General features: G+C 42.8%; 1 protein-coding gene across 13 annotated transcripts in view; it reads left to right on the top strand.

Moving 5' to 3' along the window:
• The window catches only part of CEP70 (centrosomal protein 70), a 61,342-nt gene that overhangs the window by 34,177 nt on the left and 5,265 nt on the right, over window positions 1-21,900 (top strand). For 5 of the 13 annotated variants that reach the window (XR_011388194.1, XM_070072763.1, XM_070072764.2 and 2 more), the window contains 4 exons: window positions 2,190-2,264; window positions 10,271-10,373; window positions 15,444-15,611; window positions 21,702-21,848. Coding sequence is in view for 9 of the 13 variants with exons in the window: in XM_070072763.1 (XP_069928864.1) it covers window positions 2,190-2,264; window positions 10,271-10,373; window positions 15,444-15,611; window positions 21,702-21,848 (493 nt within the window). In the remaining 4 variants the exon portion in view is untranslated. Of the gene's footprint in view, window positions 1-2,189; window positions 2,265-7,373; window positions 7,494-10,270; window positions 10,414-15,443; window positions 15,612-18,461; window positions 18,696-21,701; window positions 21,849-21,900 lie in introns of those variants that run through there. The other 8 variants (XR_016233266.1, XR_016233267.1, XM_089332189.1 and 5 more) reach the window with 6 other exon arrangements.

Consider the following 21,900-nt stretch of genomic DNA (forward strand, 5'->3'; position numbering starts at 1 on the left):
GGGATAAAACAATGACCAAGGCCGGCGCCGTGGTTCACATGGCTAATCCTCTGCCTGCGGCACTGCCACCCCAGGTTCTAGTCCCAGTTGGGGTGCCAGATTCTGTCCCGGTTGCTCCTCTTCCAGTCTAGCTCTCTGCTGTGGCCCAGGAGGGCAGTGGAAGCTGGCCCAAGTGCTTGGGCCCTGCACCCACATGGGAGACCAGGAGGAAGCACCTGGCTCCTGGCTTCAGATCGGTGCAGTGTGCCGGCTATAGCAGCCATTTGTGGGGTGAACCAATGGAAAAGGATGACTTTGCTCTGTCTCTCACTAACTCTGTCAAAAAAAAAAAAAAAATGACCAAAACAAATTCCTGGTCTCACATTGCTTATACTTTAATGGAGAGGGGCCTGATATCTATAGCATAAACCATTTATATAAAGCTTGAAAATCTGCTATACAATAATACATACATTTGTGGTTATAATGTAGTAAAAATCATGCTTGAAAATAAGGAACAAGGAGTTCAGGACAGTAGTTAGTGATGGTATGTGAAGGACAGGAATGACATTTAATGAGAGATATAGGATATCTTTAAGTGTGGTATGTTTTAAAGATTTAAAACAAATCTGTTAACATTCAAACTTGGTAAACTTAGATTTGTTATAGTATTTGTAATACTATTCTCTATTCTTAGCTGTATATTTCAAGTATTTCACTATAAAAATAATAAAAATAGTAAAAGGATTTTTAAAGATTATTATTTGAAAAGAGTGACAGAGAGGTAGAGACTGAGGGATATGTTACATCTGCTGGTTCACTCCCTAAATGCCCACAACAGCTGGGGCTAGGCCTGGCTGAAGTTAGGAACCAGAACTCAGTAGTCCACGTAGGTGGCAGGAACCCAAGTGTTTAGGCATCATCCGTTGTCTCCAAGGTGTATTAGCAGAAAGCTGAATAAGAAGTATGGAGAAGCCAGGACTCCGATGTATATTGGGATGTGGGCGTTCCAAGTGGCGACTTAACCCACTGTATCACAGCACCCATGCCAAATAAAAGGTTTTGAATAAGGAATTGCACAGAAATCCAATGGCCAGTAAATACCTTATTAGCAATCATGATGTGTTTTCAGCAATATTTTTTTAAAAGATTTATGTTTTATTTGAAAGGCAGAGTGAGGGGGAGATCTTCCATCTGCTGATTCACTCCCCAAATGGCTGCAATGACCACGGCTGGGCCAGGCTGAAGCCAGGAGCCTGGAACTCCATCCAGGTCTCCCACGTGGGTGCAGGGGCCCAAGCGCCTGAGCCATCTTCTGCTGCTTTCCCAGGCCATTAGCAGGGAGCTGGACTGTAAGTGAAACAGCTGAGACTTAAACCAGTGCCCATATGGGATGCTGGTATTTAAGTGGCTGCTGAATCCATTGTTTCACAACACTGGCCCCTTTTCAAATTTTTAACAAAAAATTTATTTTTGAAGTTACAGAGAGGGAGAGACAGATTTTCCATCCACTGGTCCACTTCCCAAGTGGCCACAATGTCCTGGGCTGGGCCAGGCCAAAGCCAGGAGCTTGATCCAGGTCTCCCACATTGGTGCAGGGGCCCAAGTACTTGGGCCACCTGCCGCTGCTTTCCTGGGTGCATTAGCAGGGAACTGGATGGGAATGGAGCAGCTGGGACTCAAATTGGCACCCATATGGGATGCCAGCCTTGTAGGCAGTGGCAGTTATACCACAACACCAGCTCCACCCTCATTTTTTTAAAGACTTATCCTTTTTCAGATTTTTTTTTTTTTTGATGGGCAGAGTGGACAGTGAGAGAGACAGAGAAAGGTCTTCCTTTTCCGTTGGTTCACCCCCCAATGGCCGCTGCAGCCGGCGCACCACACTGATCCGAAGCCAGGAGCCAGGTGCTTCTCCTGGTCTCCCATGGGGTACAGGGCCCAAGCACTTGGGCCATCCTGCACTGCCTTCTCAGGCCACAGCAGAGACCTGGACTGGAAGAGAAGCAACCGGGACAGAATCTGGCACCCTGAACGGGACTAGAACCCAGTGTGCCGGTGCCCTAGGCGGAGGATTAGCCAAGTGAGCCGTGGCGCCGGCCCTTTTTCAGAATTTTAAGCTTATTTATGACAAGTAACAGGGTATCCTCTTACTTTTATAATTTTATTCAATAAATTTAATACCTTTCAACATGACTTGTTTTTTACAGGCCCACACAGCAAGAATTACAACTATATAAACAACAAGTGAAGAAACTGGAAAAAGCCCTTAAGAAAAACATCAAGTAATTATATTTTACCAATTGTTAGGATGTTGCATTTTGTTATTTTTTTTTATGTGTCAGCTTATCTCATGCCACATTATTGTGGCCTTGGTTTAGAATTACCAGGATGAGGGGGAACAAGACCTTGAAAAGAGGTTGTTTTGGGTTCCATAGGTTAAAAGCAATTTCCAGTGTTGGATTTGGCTTTATAGTGACTTAAGTGGCAACAAGAATGGGGTAACTGCCTAATGTAATGAAGAGCAAAGATTTTGTTTGCTTTTTTAAAAAGATAATATTTTATTAATTTGAAAGGCAAAGTGGTGGTGGTGGTGGGGGTGTTTTCCATCCACTGTTTCATTCCCCAAATGGCTGGAGCCAGGAGCCTCTTCCAGGTCTCCATTTGCGTGCAGGGATGCAAGCACTTGGGCAATCTTTAGCTGCCTTCCAGGGCACATTAGCAGGAAGCCAGATTTGAAGTGAAACAGCCGGTACTTGAACTGACACCCATATGGGATGGTGATGTCACAGGCAGTGGCTCTACCTGCTACGCCACAGCACCAGCCCCAAAGACAGATTTTAAATAGAAAATTGTCTTTGGAAGTAATGGGAAAATTGTAAGAGACTCAATGAAATTAGATGTGACAAGCCATAGATTTTTGATTTTAGTATTTTAGGAGTTTTTTGCTTTTGGTAGTTATGATATGAAAACTATAAAATGAGCCTCATTACACTTAAAAAGTAAAAGTACCGGATGCAATGCAGTGAGCCATTCATGTCTACCACTTGTACTGTTCCTGGCCTTGAAAAGCAAGTGCTCAGAGATGTTTCAAAAAGTCGGTCTCAAACAGTGATGGTATTTTTTACAATTATCTTTGGGTACTCTCTGATTCAAGGGAATGGGATTTGATAAAGTAGTTTGGGGAGCATTGGGATGAAAGATTTTAAGAATTGGCCGGCACCACGGCTCACTTGGCTAATCCTTCACCTGCGGTGCCAGCACCCCGGGTTCTGGTCCCAGTTGGGGTGCCGGATTCTGTCCCGGTTGCTCCTCTTCCAGTCCAGCTCTCTGCTGTGGCCTGGGAAGCCAGTGGAGGATGGCACAGGTGCTTGGGCCCCTACACCTGCATGGGAGACCAAGAGGAGGCACCTGGCTCCTGGCTTCGGATCGGCGCAGCACAACTGGCCATAGCGGCCATTTCGGGAGTGAACCAACGGAAGGAGGACCTTTCTCTCTGTGTGTCTCTCTCTCACTGTCTAACTCTGCCTGTCAAAAAAAAAGTTATAAAATTTTGAACTATGAATTAATGTGTTCTAAGTCAGTTGTATTAACATATGTTGATTCCATTTTCGTTGACAACTTTTCCCCTTCCTATTCCAATACTAATTAGGGTGAAAGGCAAGTATTATAGGTATCTAGGGATTACAGATTGCATTAAGTGAAGATGAAGGAAAACTAAGAAGTGGAGAGTTTAGAAAGGATTCATTCATTCGTTGACTGATAATTCCCTTTCTACTACTCTTTGATATTTTGGTTACCTATAGTAATTCCTACTATCTGGTATTCTAGGCAGTAGAGTTTCAGTGGTAAAACCAAATATAAAAGGTCCCTCCTCTCATAGAGATAATGTGAAGGAAGAATATTGAAAAAAATAAATGACATTTTCGAGCCGGCGCCGTGGCTCAATAGGCTATTCCTCCACCTTGCGGCGCCGGCACACCGGGTTCTAGTCCCGGTCGGGGCACCGGATTCTGTCCCGGTTGCCCCTCTTCCAGGCCAGCTCTCTGCTATGGCCAGGGAGTGCAGTGGAGGATGGCCCAGGTGCTTGGGCCCTGCACCCCATGGGAGACCAGGAAAAGCACCTGGATCCTGGCTCCTGCCATCGGATCAGCGCGGTGCGCCGGCTGCAGCGGCGGCCATTGGAGGGTGAACCAACGGCAAAGGAAGACCTTTCTCTCTCTGTCTCTCTCTCACTGTCCACTCTGCCTGTCAAAAATAAAAAAAAATAAAAAAAAAAATGACATTTTCAATATAAATATTGTACATAAAATAGTGGGAGAATATCATATGAGTTTGGTTGAGGTAGTGGTAACACAAAGGTGGCAGTGTTGGAGGTTTTAGAATTGGGGTAGGTTGGAGTTTGTAAATCAGATAGGACTTTGTGATGGATTGGACATAGAGAGTTAAGGGGAGGCCGGCACCGTGGCTCACTAAGCTAATCCTCCACCTGCGGCGCCAGCACACCAGGTTCTAGTCCTGGTTGGGGCCCCGGGTCTGTCCCGGTTTCTCCTCTTCCAGCCAGCTCTCTGCTGTGGCCTGGGAAGGCAGTGGAGGATGGTCCAGGTCCTTGGGCCCTGCACCCACATGGAAGACCAGGAGGAAGCACCTGGCTCCTGGCTTCGGATTGGTGCAGCGCACCGGCCATGGCGGCCATTTGGGGGGTGAACCAACAGAAGGAAGATCTTTCTCTCTGTGTGTCTCTCTCTCACTGTCTAACTCTGCCTGTCAAAAAAAAAAAAAAAGTTAAGGGGAAAGAAGAATCAAGCATCTTCTGAGTTTAGACCTAGATAATTAAGTAGTTGTTGGTGCCATTAACTGAGATGAAACTGGGAGAGAAGCACCTGAGAGGAGGAGGATGTGGGTAGATAAAAAGTCAGGTGAGAATGAAATACAATGACTCCAGAGCAAGTATGTTAAAGATACAAACATATACATGTATGTACTTAACACACTCATAAAGATACATGGCCAGCCCTCATTAGTCAGATTGTTTATTTGTGAATTTTCCTACCTGCTAAAATTTATTACTGATCCTGGAATCAATACTCATGTCTATTTAACGGACATACTCAAAAATTGGAGTCACCCAACACATTCTCAACTGTTGAACAATATTATTTACACTTTGCTCCCTTATTTGTGCTCTTGTACTGTAAACAAATATCTCTTCCATAATCTCCAGGGCTATTTGTTTTGCATTTTTATGCTTTTTGTCAGTAACTTCTCTGAAATGATCCTCAGGTATAATCCTGGGACGCTGTCTAGTGTTCCTGCATGCACAAAGACTGCCATGTACCTTATGGGGAAAAATGTGTTAGATAGCCTTGTTCAGGTGTGAGTTAGAGTGCTGCAGGCCATGAGCTCAGTGTTAATGAATCAGCAGTGTATTTTAAAACACATACCCAGAGTAAGGTTATATGTTGATCAGTTAAGGAAAATTTGGCTTAGAGGCTTGCAGGAAGCTGACCCTGAATTTCACTGTTCACTAGTTCACCGTACATGGAGACTAAAAACCTAGTTGCCATGTGTAGTGAGAATGGACTAGGTATTTGTTCTTTTAGACTGTGGTCTTTAGGGTGACTTATCATTGTTATTACTTCTTGAAGATTTATTTATTTCAAAGTCACCTACAGAGAGGGAGGGAGACAGGCAGAGCGTGGTAGGGGCGGGGGAGTCTTCCATCCGCTGGTTCATTCCAAGTGGCTGCAACCACCAGGGTTGAGCCAGGCTGAAACCAGGAGCCAGTGTTCCATTTTCCCTGTCGAATGATACTAGATGAGGGCCAGCTGCTGACATGCACCCAGAAAGGCTGGGTACAACCATCTCACGGCCTAAGGGCCCTATACAAAAGCCTCCTGTTTTATAGGAGGAAGGAGTGGGAAAGTACTGTCAGAGTAGAGAAAATTATTTTAGTTCCCCCACCAATAAATAAGGAAATCTTGGCCAGAGACCCTTGAAAAATGCCTCCACTCCCCTTTCCCCTACCACCTTGTAAGGGGGCCCTGAATATACATTACTGAGCAAGGAACACAAAACGTGAGCAAGGCCAGTCTTGTGGGGGTTTAGTCCCTGACAAAACTCCTAGAGATTGCAATGCTTAGGCTGTGCACCATGTTCAGTGTGGGAAGGGCAACTTTCCCTCATGAGGCCTACCAGGCCAAGCCCTTCTGTTTGCCTATGGCTGAGTCTGAAAGATAGTACGCAGCGTTTGGAGCTGCAGCGGAACACCTCACCTAGAGCAGCAGTTGCCTTCAGGGTTTGCAAGTGATGCTAGGTTGAAATAAACTACCTTTTTCATTACTAACCATCTTAAAAATCCTAGGAATGTATGGAAAAGGTCTCAATAATATAACTTTGAGAGGTTCACACTTACACACCTTTGTTTTGCTTCAGTATATCTAATATAGCATAATGTTTATTTATTGAGAGAGAGACAGAGCTTCCATTTGCTGGTTCATACCCCAAATGCCCACAACAGCTAGGGCAGGGCCAGGCAGGAGCTGGGCACTCAATCTGTCTCTTACATGGGTGGCAGGGACCCAACTATTAGAGCCTTCACCAACTACCTCCCAGGGCCTGCATCAGCAGGAAACTGGAACTTGAACCCAGGTGTTCCAACCAGCATATTTAACAAGTAGACCAAACTCTAACCCCATAATTAAAAAAAAAAAAAAGTATTCCACTTTTCATTTTGATCCTCATCTCTACCATGGATCTCTCTCCACTAGATAGCCCCATATGAGATCATGGAAAGACGTCAACAGCATGCAGTTAAAAGCTGTAAAGTGTCCGTACATGGAGACTTCTCTTATGGAGGTGGCTATACAGAACAGGAGGTAACACAGCCTCCTTTAAATTGGAGGTACAGTGTTTTGGTTTTCAGAATCCTCAGAAACACAACTGCTGCTGCTGGCTATATGGAGTGATTCTCTGCTAAGCATGCAAGGTGCCCCTTAGCCACTCTTAGGGGATTTTTATGCACTTCAGTCATGTGCACCTGCTTCATAGACTGTAAAACAACTCTGGCATATTTCTTGAGTGTGTCCTGGTCTGCTACAACACAGATTTCTAAAATACTGAAGCCATATGCAAATGAAACCGAGGGAGTGGTTAGCGATACAACAAAGTTGCATTGTCTGTTTTTTCTCTTAGACACTAGACACTGGAATAGCAGTAGAAGTGTTAGTCTTCAGGAACAGGAAAAGGTTTGCTGTAGACAAATGGCTTTTCGGCTCTGCTTTCAGAAAATTTAAAATGAGTAGCTGGACCCTAGGCCTCCTCCCTGACTCTAGCCTGTAGGCAAGTTATACTTCCTCTCTTGCCGATTTTAACCTCAGCTTCTCTTGGTCCAGGGCTCCACTTCAGGCTTTGTTGTCTGGGCATCCTCAAGCCGACATTTTGTTCTCTGTGCATTTGTAATATCCCCCGAGGAAAGCTCCCGCATGCTTGCTCTATCTCACTCACCTCCTAAGGTACCAATTATCATTTTTGTTAGTTCTGTGGTTCCAAAGTTACATCAGCTTTAAGTAGTTTGGTTTCTAACACTGCTTTTCTCTTGAGCCCTGTTATTTTCACTCATGATTTTGTAAAATACGGAGTTTTTCAAGAGTATTGTGTTGTGGCACATGTTTACTCTGGTGAACCAAAGGTCAGTTTGCCTTGAGTCCCCAGTTCTTACTAACCCTTCTGTGAATTTAAAAAAACAATGGGATTAAATTAATACAATTGATCTTGAACTATGGGGATTCACTTAAGCAGCTTTTGTTTTAGGGAGATTTGCAACAGTTTGAAAACATGCAGATGAACCTCATAACCTAGAAATATTAAACATTAGTAAAGTTAAATATGTCATGAATCCATAACATACATAGGTAATATTCTATCATCTTCTACCATGAAATATATACACATCTATTATATAAAATTAAAATTTATCAAAACTTACACATGAACAGAAGACCACACAAATTGTCTTTCACCATTGACAGTCTGAAGAAATGCAGGCATAAAAACAAATCATAATTCACAAAATTACTGTACTTCATGCTGTACTACCATAATTCCCTAGCCACCTCCCATTGCTGCTGCAGTGAACTCTGGCATTGCAAGTACAGGCTTGTGACCTAACCATCTGCACGTGAGCAGGTCATCTCAGTAAATGACACACTGTAGTAAAGAGGGATCTCTGGTGGTTCTTTCTTGCATATTTTCACTGTAAAATAATACATCTACAAATATGTGTTAATTGGCTTTATGTTATTGGTGAGCCTTCTGGTCAGCAGTAGGCTATCGGTAAAGTTTTGGGGAGTCAAAAGTATATGCTGACTTTCAGCTGTGTGGGGATCAGGGCCCCTAACCAATGCATTGTTGAACAGTTCAAGTACAAGTAAAGTGCTTAGAGTTCCTGCATAGAGAAATCTCTCAGATATTAGTTATCACCATCCAATTTCCAATAAATTTTACTTATTCAGGATATCTATTCATCTGGTTATGAGAATCAGATTTCATTTTCCAGAGACTGTAATCATTTATCCAATTATAGAACTAGGTTAATGCACAGGCAGCCAAAATGGTTTGTATCCATAGTATAGTATTAACCAGATTAACAGACAATTCATTGATAAATTGAATGGTTTCATCTGAGTAAAAAGTTAACTGATGTTTAAGTTCAAATAAATCTGTTTACTTGTACTCCCTCATGGAGACCAATATTAGCTTTTCTATGGCCTTATATATTCTAGATTATGAGAGTACTTCAAAAAGTTCATGGAGAAATCGAATTAAAAGATAAGTTTATTTTAGTGCAAAACTTCTTGAAATCCCATGTTTTCATAATATTTTCCATAAACTTTTTGAAAACCCCTCTTACATTCATGGCACTGCCTTTTGACAGAACTGCAAAGTATGTGAGTGAGGTAAATTGCTGGGAAGTCAAGAGTAAATGAATTGTGAGATCTTGGCACCTACTAGAGGAAGGAGGTTGTTTACTTAGAGCTAATTCTGCTTGATTTGGGACATATTCACCAGGGAGCAGAGAATAGCAACTGAGTGAAAATCAAAGGAAATGCATGTCACTGGAAGAAGTAATTATATGTCATGATCACAGAAGTCAGGGGGACTCCAGGTTCCCACCAGTGTAGACCCTGGGAAGCAACAGTGCTGGCTCAATTAATTGGCTTTCTTCCACGCACATGGGAGACCTGGATTGTGCTCCTAGCTGCCAGCCTTTACAGGTATTTGGGGAATGGACTAGCACATTGAAGTTCTTTGTCTATAGTTCTATATCTCTGCCACTCAAAACACACACACACACACATTGGGTTAGGACTAACAGCTTGGATGCTAGCCCAAGGAGATTACATTTAGTTCACAAAGCAGTGGGAAGCCATTGGTTATTCTTCAGCAGGCAAGCAACATGACAGACATTTGCCATTTTATTTTGCTAACAGCTCATCAGAGCTCTTTAATGAATTGTGGAATCAGTTGAATGGGTTGGAGTCCCAGCAAGAAGTGGATGGCATACTCAAATTGAAAAGGGTTAATCTGAAACAGGTTTGATATAAATCTGTTTTCAAAGATATGGAAGAGGGAGGAAAGGGAATTGTTTACCAAGCCTGTTTTTACAGAATTGGAAAAGGGCAAGGCTCGCTATTAGGTGGATATACTTACACTCATACATAGTTATGTTTCAGGGCAAAGAGATTCCTTTCTTTAGAGTTCTAGCAGTGCTTGAGACAGCAGTCTCTTGGAACTCCAGGACCTCTTTGACTGTCCAGGTGTCACTGTTGTCTATTCTTTCGCACAGGTGGGAGTACGAAGAGAGACCAGACCATCTAATGATTCTGCCCCAGTGCCCAGACCAGTTGCCTTACCCATGCTTCTTGCTCCCTGCACATATGGCCTCTCAGCTTGGAGCGCCTCAGAGTGCAAGTTGCTTCCATCCTTCACTCATTCTTCCCTATGCTGGTTCCTGTGGGTGTTGGGGAGGGAGGTTAGAGCTTTCTTCAGTTTTTTCCTTCTGTTTTCAGGGATTCCTTCTAATCCGTAGTCTATTTTGAGGATCGTCTTATTTTACAGTAACAATATGACTCAGAAAATTTTAAAGCTGTGTGATGGCTGTGTACATGGGTGCACACTTATAAGTAACATGATGTGAGACTATTAGGAGGGTAGCTAGATCATCGACTTGCCTTGTCAGTTTACTGTAATACCTGTGGAAACATTTTGTATTGATTTTTCTCCTCTTTAGGTTACAGGAGCTTATCCATCCTAAAAAGACTGAAGATACAGAGAAGGATGATCCCAGCAAAGATAACCGGCAAAAGGCCCTGATTGACCAAAGATACTTTCAGGTATTGACAGTGAATGAGCCCTGGCTTCAGTTGCAGAATAGTAAGTGATAGGTTGGTAAGAAATCCTGGTACAATTCCACCCCCAAAATCTATGGATGCTCAAATCCTTTATATAAAATGGTGCTCATGTTTGCATATAACCTACATGTGTACTCCTTTACACTTGAAATAATCTCTAATTACTTATATCTAACACAAGTAGTACTATGTAAATAGTTACCCATGTTTAGTTTATAATGACAAGAAAAAATTCTGTATGTGTTCAGTATCAAAGTAAGTTTTCTTATAGAATTAAAATTATTTGAGAGGCAGAGAGGAGATACGGGTGAGGAGAGAGTACATGGGTGTACTGCCGTTTGCTAGTCTATTCCCCAAATGCCCTTTACCAGGTCTGGGACTGGTTCAAAGCTGAGAGCCAAGAATTCAGCCAGATCTGCAGTGCGGGTGGGAGGAACCCAGTTATTTGAGCCATACCACTGCCTCCCAGGGTCTGCACTGGCAGCAAACTTTTACCTTATGACTCTTCTGTCTCATGTTTGATGTTGTACTTCTTCAGATAAGAAGTAGGGCAAGGGGTTGTAATCCGTTCTCTTTACCTTTGCTGTTAGTCCTCTGCTACGTTTGATTTCTCCAGGATTGGTGGTAAAGGGTAGGTAATAGGTGAGAACAGAGAGAGGGTAGAATTTTTTTGTTTTAAACTGTTGCTGGTATAATTTAGCAATGGTATCCCTTGGCAAACTGAATCTGCCTCTTGTTTCTCCCTTCACGGAATGCTTGTAAGTGTGTATTATATGTGTGTGTTTAGTTATTCCCTTTTCACCCACTAGGAACCTTGGTATTGTACCATACATTTTATAGGTAATACACTGTCCAGCTGACTCTTTTAAAGATACATTTATTTTTATCTTTTTAAAGTTATGAGAATATGGTCTTGTCTCAGATACCTTATTTTTTAAAAAAAAGATTTATTTATTTATTTGAAAGTCAGAGTTACACAGAGAGAGGAGAAGCAGAGAGAGAGAGAGGTCTTCCATCTGTTGGTTCACTCTCCAGTGAGCCACAATGGCTGGAGCTGCAGCGATCCAGAGCCAGGAGCCAGGAGTTTCTTCCAGATCTCCTACATGGTGCGGGAGCCCAAGGACTTGGGTCATCTTCTGCTTTTCCAGGCCATAACAGAGAGCTGGATTGGAAGTGGAACAGCTGGGACTTGAACTGGTGCTCATATGGGATGCCGGCACTGCAGGCAGTGGGTTTACCTGCTGCACTATAGTGCCGGCCCAAGATATATTTATTTTTCGAAAGAGTTACACAGAGACTGATGGATATTCTATCCGCTGGTTCTCTCGTCAGATGGCTGCAACATCTAGGGCTGGGCCAGGCTGAAGCCAGGAGCCAGGAGCTTCTTCCAGGTCTCTTATGTGGACGGCAGGGGCCCAAATACTTGGGCCATCTTCCACTGGTTTCCCAAGCCATTAGCAGGGAGCTGGATGGGAAGTGGAGCAGCTGGGACACAAACCAGCACCCATATGGGATGCCAGCATCTCCGCTTTGCCTGCTATGCCACAATGAAGGCCCCTGCAGCTGACTTCATGTGACTCCCCCTCAGGTCCTCAAGTCACAGGCAGTTATTTCTCATGAGCACTAATGTGACTCTTCCAAAAGTGTCCAGTTGGCCGCAGAGTAAATTCTTACCCTACCACAATATACAGGGGCAGGCTCCTCTTCTTCCTTGCTCTAGTCCATCTTTATGTTTATGTATTTGTCAGTTCCTTTTTGCTATGTAACAAACACATCCTAAAATTTAAAATTTAAAATTTTAAATTTTAAATAACCTTTTAATACTTTTGTGCTTGGACAACTATGTAGTTTTGTTAATTGACTGGGCTTCCTCATGTGTCTGCTATGAAATACAATTCAGTTAAGTGCCTACTTCCGGAAGTTTGGTGGCTATGGGCTCGGTGATGACGGAGCCATGTGTCCACCATCATCTACCGTTCCTGCCTGGTCTTGGCCACATGGCAACAGGAGTGCACTGATGAAGAGGGGAAGTGATCAAGGCTTCTTGAGACCTGGTCTCTGAACTGGCATAACATTCCTTCTGATGTATTCTATGAGCCAAAGGAAGAACAAAGACCAGCCCAGATTCAAGGGGTAGAAAATAGACTCCAGGGGTCAGTGTTGTGGCACAGTGGGTTAAGCTGTTAAGTTGCAGTCCCATATGAGTGCTAGTTCAAGTACCAACTGCTCTGCTTCCAATCCAGCTCCCTGCCAGTCCTCCTGGGAAGGCAGCAGAATATGGCCCAAGTACTTAGGCCCCTTCTGCCCACGTGGGAGACCCAGATGGAGTTTTGGATCCACTTTGGCTTGGATCAGCCCCAACTGTTGAGGCCATTTTAGGAGTGAACTAGCAGATGGAAAATTCCTTTCTCTCTAACCCTGACTTTCAAGTAAATAAATACATCTTTTGAAAAGTAGATTTCACTTAAAAAAAAAGACTGATTTGGAAGATTTACAGAAGAAAGAGGTAGACAGAGATTGATCTTCCATCCACTGGTTCACTCCCTAGATGGCTGCAGTAGCCAGGGCTGGGCCAAGCCCAAGCCAGGAGCTTCATATGGGTCTCTCACATGAGTGGCAGGTGCCCCAATGTTTGGACCATCTTCCATTGCTTTCCCAGGCACATTAGCAGGGAGCTGGATCAGAAGTGGAGCAGCCTTGATGCTAACCAGCACCCATGTGGGATGTTGGTGTCATAAGTGGTGGCTTTACCCACTATGCCACAGTGCTGGCCTGTGACTCCACTTATTGATGGGAGAATCTTCAGTGTCACACAGCAAAGCATAAGAGTGTAAAGAAGAGGGCCAGTGCCGTGGCTCACTTGGTTAATCCTCCGCCCGTGGCACCAGCATCCCATATGGGCACCAGGTTCTAGTCCTGGTTGCTCCTCTTCCAGTCCAGCTCTCTGCTGTGGCCCAGGAGTGCAATAGAGGATGGCCCAAGTCCTTGGGCCCCTGCACCTACATGGGAGACCAGGAGGAAGCACCTGGCTCCTGGCTTCAGATCAGCACAGCGCCAGCCGTGGCGGCCATTTTGGGGGTGAACCAATGGAAGGAAGACCTTTCTCTCTGTCTCTCTCACTATCTAACTCTACCTGTCAAAAGGGTGTAAAGAAGAATTTTTATGAACAGTTCTCTATGAAGTATGTATGCGTAGTGCTAAATACACACAGCATTCCACTTTGTCACTACTCATGTTGTGGAGATTGTTCACTGGTTCCCTGAAGCTCCATGAACTCTCTCAGAAGTTGCCCTGCTGCTTTCCTTACCTTTGTTGGGGTAAGGGGGAGAAGCAGAACTGTTTTCAGTTCAGTGAAGTGAGCTGGAATTGTGCTACTGCATATGACACTGGCATCCTATATCAGAGCACCAGTTGGAATGCTGGCTGCCTCACTTCTGATCCAGCTCCCTATAATGCACCTAGGAAAGCAGCAGAAGATGGCCCAAGTACATGGACCCTTCTACCCATGTGGGAGACCTGGATGGCTTTGGCTCGGCCTAGATCCATCTGTTTTACTGCCATCTAGGGAATGAATCAGTGGATGGAAGATCTCTGTCTCCCTTTCTCTCTGCCTTTCAAATAACAGCAACAACAATAATATTTAACAGCATTAAAAATTTAGTGAAATGCAATGAATGGTTTTTTCCCACTAAATCATACTTAAAGATGAGTTCAAATAAAGTAGAAGTAAAATATTGAAATGTACTCTCCTAAAAAATGAAAACTCCTTATAAATAAATGTCAAAAGTTAAGTTCTCAGAAGACCTCTTCGTTATAGCTCTCTGAGGAGAGGAAGGAACAACAGCATTTTCTGCCTGCTAGTTCTGTACATTCTTGAAAAGTCACTCTTCTTGCTGAGTCCTTTCTCATGAATCTTGAACGTTTTCTTGGATTGACTGATCACAGTCACCTCTTATCAAGACCTGCATGCTGTCTCCAGAACTTTTCTTCAGAATGTGTAGGAATTCAGGGACCAGTGTTGTAGCCACCGCCTGCAATGCAGACATCCCATTGGGTGACAGTTCGTGTCCCAGGTGCTCCATTTCTAATCCAACTCCCTGCTGATGACCTGGGAAAAACAGTGGAAGATGGCCCAAGTACTTGAGCCACTGCCACCTACATGGGTGACCTGGATGAAGCTCCTGGCTTCAGCCTGGCCCAGCCCTTGCTGTTGCAGCCGTCTTGGGGAGTGAATCAGTGGATAGAAGATCGCTATTTTTTCCTTTCTCTCTGTAACTCTGACTTTCAAATAAATAGTAAATAATTAAAAATAATGTATGGGAATTCATTGTCCTCATTTTGAACTTCAACTGCGAAGCTGAGAGAACTGGAAAAGCTCGTGTCATCCTTTTTATGAGGAGACAGGTAAAGTGAGGAGAACAGGGAAATGTGGAGACTGTGGCTAAGGATGTGTGGTTGTTTGTACTCTGTGGAATAGGTCATTCATCACTATTTTCAATTCTAATTCACTCTAAAATTCCTTTTTGTTCTGCGGCAGGCCTTGTGGGACAGCAGGGTGAGCTGCTGCTTAGAACGTCTGCATCCTGAATTAGTGTGCCGGTTCCTGTCCTGGATGCTCTTGATTCTAATGCAGCTCCCTGTTAGTATGCCAGTGAAGGCAGCAGATGGTGGTCCAAGTACTTGGGCTCATGCCACCCACGTGGGAAACCCATGTAGAATTTTGGGCTCCTGACTTCAGCCTGGCCCAAGCCTGGCTGTTGTGGGCATTTGGAAGGTGAACTAGCAGACGAAAGGATCTTCTTTCTGTCTGTCCTCTCTGTTACCCTGACTTTCAAAGTTTTTGGTTCTCATTAGAATTTATATAAACATAACCATGTTAATGAAGACTACTGTTTTACCATAAGATTACAAGTATCAATCTCTTCACAGATCTTAATAATACCTGAAATGATTAACTTTGAAAATGATGTTTTATTGACACAAATTAGTCCTTTAACTTTGTAGGACTAGCATAAATATTTTGAATGAAAACACCTGTCTTTTCTTTTGAAGGTACTGTGTAGCATCAATTCAATTATTCACAATCCAAGAGCTCCAGTAATAATTTATAAGCAGAGCAAAGGAGGAGCCCAGCATTTTAAAGATCTTGTTCAAGATTGTGGATTTGAGCATCTTGTGCCAATAATAGAAATGTGGGCAGATGAACTAACATCCCTAAAGGTAAGGAGTTGAATATTTTTTTTTTGACAGAGCTAGACAGTGAGAGAGACAGAAAGAAAGGTCTTCCCTCCATTGGTTCACTCCCCAAATGGCCGCCACAGCCGGCACTGCGCCGATCTGAAGCCAGGAGCCAGGTGCCTCCTCCTGGTCTCCCATGTGGGCACAGGGCTCCAAGCACCTGGGCCATCCTCCACTGCCCTCCCGGGCTACAGCAGAGAGCTGGACTGGAAGAGGAGCAACCGGGACCAGAACCCAGTGCCCATATGGGATGCCAGCGCTGCAGACAGAGGATTAACCAAGTGAGCCACGGCGCTGGCCCCTTGAATATTTTTTACATGGTTTGAAAATCTGCTGGACTCAGCCAGTGCCATGGCTCACTAGGCTAAGACTCCGCCTGTGGCACTGGCACCTCGGGTTCTAGTCTGGGTTGGGGCGCCGGATTCTGTCCTGGTTGCTCCCCTTCCAGTCCAGCTCTCTGCTGTGGCTTGGGAGTACAGTGGAGGATGGCCCAGGTCCTTGGGCCCTGCACTCGCATGGGAGACCAGGAGGAAGCACTTGGCTTCTGGCTTCAGATCGGCGCAGCGCACTGGCCGCAATGCACTGGCCATAGCGGTCACTTGTGGGGTGAACCAGCGGAAAAAGGAAGACCTTTCTCTGTCTCTCACTGTTTGACTCTGCCTGGCCAAAAAAAAAATCTATTGGACTCTATGGACCTTATTAATAGGACATAATTTAGTGTGTTAGTTTTAACCAAAGCTGAAAAAAACAAAATTGGAATCTTACTCCTTCTATATTTTAAGTGCTATCTATTTGATATTGTCATGATTGTATGCTTTATCTCCTGTAAAATTCTATCAAACAAGAAATCTTTTAAATCTGTTGCCCTATTGAAAAATCTGTAGTGGATCCACTTTGAATTTCTAGGTCTTTCCTTTTTCTACCTTCACTTCCCTCCTGTTTATCTCTTCAGTTATAAAAGTCTTTTTCATTTTAATTGGTAATGTTTTCATATTTTACATTTTTTTCTCAGAACTTATCTTTGTTTGCTAGAGCAGATAATAGTTAGCAATCAACCTTACTGTCACCTATTCTATGTCCATGGAAGAATAAAAATTTATTTACTTTACAAAGTTACTATGTATCCTGTGTTACATGACTTCAGTTTTTTTTGTTGGTTTTCTTTTTGGCTAGTTTATAATAAGGTGAATTACAAAAGTCAGTTGTGTTTAGTTTCTGTGCCCTTTAAACTTTAGATTTTTCAACTAATATATACAGTGCTACCTCAGTTAATAAAGTTGTAAAGTGTAAAAGACACAAAAGATAATGTTGAATGTGTGTGCACCTTAAGAATGAGAGTTTATCTTACTTGTCTTCTGATCGGTCCCAAGGATCCTCATGATACATGAGTGCTCAATTAATACTTATTAATTAATATATATTAATAGTCTATATTAATACACAACAGACTAGAGGATGATAATGCTAAATTTTGAAAAATTTTAATGAAAGCATATGGCCGGCGCCGTGGCTCACTAGGCTAATCCTCCGCCTTGCGGCGCTGGCACACTGGGTTCTAGTCCCGGTTGGGGCGCTGGATTCTGTCCCGGTTGCCCCTCTTCCAGGCCAGCTCTCTGCTATGGCCCAGGAGTGCAGTGGAGGAGGGCCCAAGTGCTTGGGCCCTGCACCCCATGGGAGACCAGGATAAGCACCTGGCTCCTGCCTTCGGATCAGTGCGGTGCGCCGGCCACAGCGCGCCTGGTGCGGCAGCCATTGGAGGGTGAACCAATGGCAAAGGAAGACCTTTCTCTCTGTCTCTCTCTCTCTCACTGTCCACTCTGCCTGTAAAAAAAGAAAAAACAAAAAACAAAACAAAACAAAAACCTTACCTGTTAAAAATGAATGAAACAATCTTCCCATTCTCCCAATTATTTCTGCTTCCCTTTTTATTTAGGACTCAGATAGAACTACCCAAATGTAAAACAGAGCTGGATTAATATACCTAGTTTATAGGCCTGTGTTGCTCCAGTCTGTATCTCAGAAAAGGGTAAAGTAGTGAGTATGGCATTCTCCCCCCTCCCCCCTGCAATGGATGTGAAAGGGTTCTCCCAGTAGAAAATGAAAGTGCTAACTCCACTTTTCTCCTCTGAAGAGACAGACTAGAAAAAAACCTCAGACCTTCCCAAGAGAAGGGAAAAGACTAGAAGAGCAAAGAGTAAGCTAATAGATATTTATGGATTTTTAATTGATTTTTCAAGGCATTGTGGGAAGTACTAGGAAAAGTGAACACAAGATTCAGACTAATTGAAGAGACAACTATACTGAAATATGAAACAAAATTTAACCATTTATATTATCATTAGAAGAGACGCATGCCATAGACACACATCCCAGCTGAAGAAGTACCAATCGAATGACGCAGATAACTTGTACTCCAGAGTCTGGAGGAGGAAGAGATCATTCTGACTGTGGTCCCCTGGAAAGGCTTTGCGGTGACTTGAGTTCTTGCTGATACACAAGGGGATTTCAAAAGTTTCATGGCAAATGGAGTTAAAAGAGAGTATATGTGCCCTGTGAACTTTTTGTAGTTTTCCAAGTAGAAGGAGGCAAGGAATTAGCTTTCTGGTTAGCATATTCTGAAGACACCCAAGAGAAAATAGTTAGAATTAATTTTTCTGCCATTGAAGTAACACATCAATTTCAGGCAGTGCTTCTAATATTTCTTACATATTCAGTATCCAAATTGAGAAACAACATAAGATTTTTTGAGGCCTTATATGAAAAATTCCTTATAATGTAGGAACTTCTAAATTTGGGATAACCATCATTCCAGATGAATATTTTTTTTCCCAGTTAGATATGGCTTTAAAGGGAAGGATGGGATTGAGGGATGAATGGATAAACAAAATGTGGCATATACATGTAATGGAGTATTATTCAGCCATAAAAAGGAACTTTTTCCAGCATGGGTAAGTATTATGACATTATGTTAACTAAAGGAAACTAGTCATAAAAGAACAAACACTGATTTCTTATGAGAGATACTTAGAGCAGTCAAAATCACAAAAGACAGAAAGTAGAATGGTCATTTCTAGAGAAGGGGAGAATGGGTATTTAATGGGTATAGGGTTTCAGTTTTACAAGATGAAGTTATGGGATGGATAGTGGTGATGGTTACACATTATTAATGTGTTTAGTAACACTGAACTTAAAAATGGATAAAATGGGGATGGGCATCTGGTCAAGTGGTTACATCAGTGGTTAGGATGCCTGTGTCCCATATCAGAGTGCCTGGGTTCCAGTCCCAGCCCTATTCCCAATTCCTGCTTCTTGCTATTGCACACCCTGGGTGGCAACAGATGATGGCTCAAATACTTGGGCCCTTGCCACCTGCTTGAGAGACCTGGACTGAGTTACAGCTTCCCACCTTCCCCTCCCCCTTAGCCTCTCTTCCTCTGCATTTGGGGAGTGGACTGGCAGATGGAATTGCACTCACACTCTCCCTCTCATTCTTCTCCCAGCCTCACAAATAATTAAATATTTTTTAAAAAGATTAATCTGATAATTTTATGTATGTGTATTTTAGCACAATAAAAATATTGAGAGGAAGAGAGCACAAGAGATCAAGTAAGTGAGTAAAGGCTGGAAAAGACAAGGAGCCATTTCCCTGCCTCCTTAGATTTTTTTCTCTCCTACCTTTTTTAAGATTTATTTGATTTGATTTGAAAGGCAAGGTTATAGAGAGATTCCAAGTGCTAGTTCACTCCCTAGATGACTGCAATGGTGAGCCAAGAGCTGCTTCTGCTGCCATCCTCCACTGCTTTTCCAGGCCTTTTGCAGGGAGCTGGGTCAGAAGAGGAGCAGCCAGGACTTGAACTGGGCCCTATGGGATGCCAGCACTATAGGTGGCAGCTTAACCCACTGTGCCACAGTGCCGGCCCATCCCCCCTAGCTTTCTGGCGAGGCTGAGCTACAGATGCTCCAGCTTTCCCATCCCAGTACACTGCTGTATGCTACTGCATTCTTGTTCCCCAGTGCTCTGGAGACCAGCCATGCAAGGTAGGCTCCTCCCTCCCAGCAACGGAGCAGGTCAAGAACCTGGGACATCCTCTTACTGTTTTCAGGGCTTACTTGATGGACTGTGCCCCAGCCATCCTGTCACTGCTAGGGAAACCAGAACATCTTTTCTTAGCCTTGTAATAATACTCTTTCATTCCCTAGGAAAACTGTAAGATTGGCTGTGCTTTTTTACTCTACACCATTTCTTTATAAATGTACCCTGTTGATAGAGCACTAGTTAATAAAAATACTATTTGGTTACTTGCTGACTTTTCAAATTCTAATGGCACTTACTGTTGAAACATTCAACACTGCATTTACTGCGGTGTATTGCTAAAGTAGGCGATTGCCTTCCTACCAAACAAAAGGTTAAAGATATTAATATATGGGGTCTGAGTCTTAATTGGGAAATGTTAAATAGGTAGAAGACAAAAATTAGAAGTAATTTCTTGTACTTCTTTCTGTATTTTAGAGTTCCAGTGACCAATATGGTAGCCACTAGCCACATGTGGCTGTTATTCACTTCAAATGTGGCAAGTTCCAATAGATGTGTGCTATAAGTGTAAAATATACACCAGATTTAGAAGACCTAGTATGGAAAAAAATTTAAACATTGATTATATATTGTAATCTTATTTGGACATACTGGGTTAAATAAGATTTATGGCTAAATTTAATACCACTTGTTTTTACTTTCAGAATGTGGTTACTCAACTTAAAATTACTGTGGCTCACGTCACATTTCTTTTGAACAGCATTGTTTGAAAGGGCCAGACATTGTGCTATGCACATATAGAGTAGATGCTTACTAAGTGTTTGTTGCTTTATCAGTCACAAGTCTAAATTTTCAGTAGCCTTGCCCCTTGACCATAGTTTAAAATAGATTCGGGCCACATGTCTAGGACAAGACAACTAAGCTGTTAAGAAGACTAACGAAAGTTAATTTAGAGATCCTTTGACTTTATAAACTTTCCTGAGGATACATGTTACAACATGGGTGAATCTTGGGCCGGCGCCGCGGCTCAATAGGCTAATCCTCCACCTTGCAGCGCCGGCACACCGGGTTCTAGTCCCGGTCGGGGCGCTGGATTCTGTCCTGGTTGCCCCTCTTCTAGGTCAGCTCTCCTTTGTGGCCAGGGAGTGCAGTGGAGGATGGCCCAAGTACTTGGGCCCTGCACCCCATGGGAGACCAGGAGAAGCACCTGGCTCCTGCCTTTGGATCAGCACGGTGCGCCGGCAGCAGCGCGCCGGCCACAGCAGCTGGAGGGTGAACCAATGGCAAAGGAAGACCTTTCTCTCTGTCTCTCTCTCTCTCACTGTCCACTCTGCCTGTCAAAAAAAAAAAAAAACAAAAAAACAAAACAAAACAAAAAAAAACCATGGGTGAATCTTGAAAATGTGCGGGGTGAAAAAGCTAGTTACACAAGGCCGCTTACTGTGTAATTCAATTTATGTGAAATGCCTAAAATGGGCAAATCCACCCTAGAACAGAAATTAGATGAGTGGTTTGCAGGGCCTGGGAGCAGAGGAGAATAGGGAAAGCCTGCGAGTCGTCATGAGGTTTCTTTTGAGGGTGATGAGTATGCTCTGAAATTAGTGATGAAATTTGCTCATTACTGTAGTAATACTAAAAATACTGAATTATATATTCAATAGGTATTAACTTTATGGTATGTGATCATCTCAATAAAGCTATCATAAAAAAATCCAAAACTAAAATATAAGGGTAAACTTATTATTTATGTGTCAGTCATTCAAATATATATTTAAATAACATGTAATAATAATAAGATGTCATTACTTTAGCATACAAATTCAGGAAAATCAATGTATAATATTTTGGCAAAGCTTATATTTACCTGAAGAAACCTAGTTTTAAAAAACACTTGTTCTAAATTGGTAATAGTATGTTTTATAAAACATATAATTGGGCTATATATTTTTTAAGCTGCTTGGATAATTGTGTTTTATTAGTGTTACTGTAGAAATATTTACATAAATCAATAATACCATGTAGTTTCTTCTGTTATAAAGGATTTGTATAAGTCCTTGAAAATACTATCTGCAGAGCTGGTACCTTGGCATAATTTAAGGAAGCAGGATGAAAATGAAGGAATCAGAGTTGGTGATCTGTTATTTATGGTAGATACCATGTTGGAAGAAGTTGAAAATAAGGAAAAGGTAATATTTATTTTTATAAATGTTCAAAATGTAATATACTTTTATCTTAAAA

The sequence above is a fragment of the Oryctolagus cuniculus genome, chromosome 4 (genome assembly GCF_051225735.1).
Source record: "Oryctolagus cuniculus isolate XC-2025 breed Fujian yellow rabbit chromosome 4, ASM5122573v1, whole genome shotgun sequence".
NCBI classification, from domain to species: domain Eukaryota; kingdom Metazoa; phylum Chordata; class Mammalia; order Lagomorpha; family Leporidae; genus Oryctolagus; species Oryctolagus cuniculus.